This window comes from Myotis brandtii, unplaced genomic scaffold (genome assembly GCF_000412655.1).
Source record: "Myotis brandtii unplaced genomic scaffold, ASM41265v1 scaffold963, whole genome shotgun sequence".
Taxonomy (NCBI): Eukaryota; Metazoa; Chordata; class Mammalia; order Chiroptera; family Vespertilionidae; genus Myotis; species Myotis brandtii.
The window spans coordinates 77143-77940 of NW_005371986.1; the positions used below are offsets into that span (position 1 = coordinate 77143).

Consider the following 798-nt stretch of genomic DNA (forward strand, 5'->3'; position numbering starts at 1 on the left):
TGGCCTTGAAGAGGTACTTCCAGGGCATCTGTCTCTACATGAAGGAGAAGAAATACAGTGACTGCGCCTGGGAAGTTGTCAGAGTGGAAATCAGGAAATCCTTCTACTCAATAACAGCCTTGCAAGAAAGGCTAAGAAATAACGATGGAGACGTGGGGTCACCTTGAAAGGATTCTCATGGATGAATGTGCCACATCACCTTTGCCCATATGTCCTGGGTCATGTCAAAAGGCTCTTATGTCTGCTTTAGTCACATATTGTATTAAGTTTTATTCAGAAAATCTTTCATCAGTACTTTTGAGCAAGAATATGTTAAAAATCTCAGTTCAAGTCTTATCAGTCCCCTAGGAGGTTACTGTCCCATGCTTGTTTATCTATCTATCTTTGTTTGTTTATTTAATCTATTTTTTCTTGCACCTATCCTATCGAATAAAAGACAAAAAGGGTAATTAACTGTACCTCTGCTACACTTCCCATTGGCTAATCAGCGAGATATGCAAATTAACTGCCAACAAAGATGGTGGCTGGCAGCCACGCAGCTGAAGCGAGCAGGAGGCTTGCTTGCTCCAGTGATGGAGGAAGCCAAGGTTCCCTGCCTGCCGCAGCCCGGCTCTGAGCTCCAAAAGCAACAATGTTTCAATTATAGAAGCTAAACAAACCTCAGATACCTGCTTTCAGCTGGCCGCAGCCTCAGAGCTGGGAGCACCAGTGACGGCAACAATATTTCAATTATAGAAGGTAAATAAATCCCAGAATAAAAAAGAAAAAGAAAAAAAGGAGAGGCTGGGAGCTTCAGTC

General features: G+C 42.9%; 1 protein-coding gene across 1 annotated transcript in view; it reads left to right on the forward strand.

Moving 5' to 3' along the window:
- The window catches only part of LOC102259110 (interferon omega-1-like), a 1204-nt gene extending 1011 nt beyond the window's left edge, over positions 1-193 (forward strand). The window contains exon 3 of the mRNA XM_005886205.2: positions 4-193. Coding sequence (XP_005886267.1) covers positions 4-167 — 164 coding nt within the window. The 3' untranslated portion in view covers positions 168-193. The remainder of the gene's footprint in view (positions 1-3) is intronic.
- The last annotated feature ends 605 nt before the right edge of the window (positions 194-798 follow it).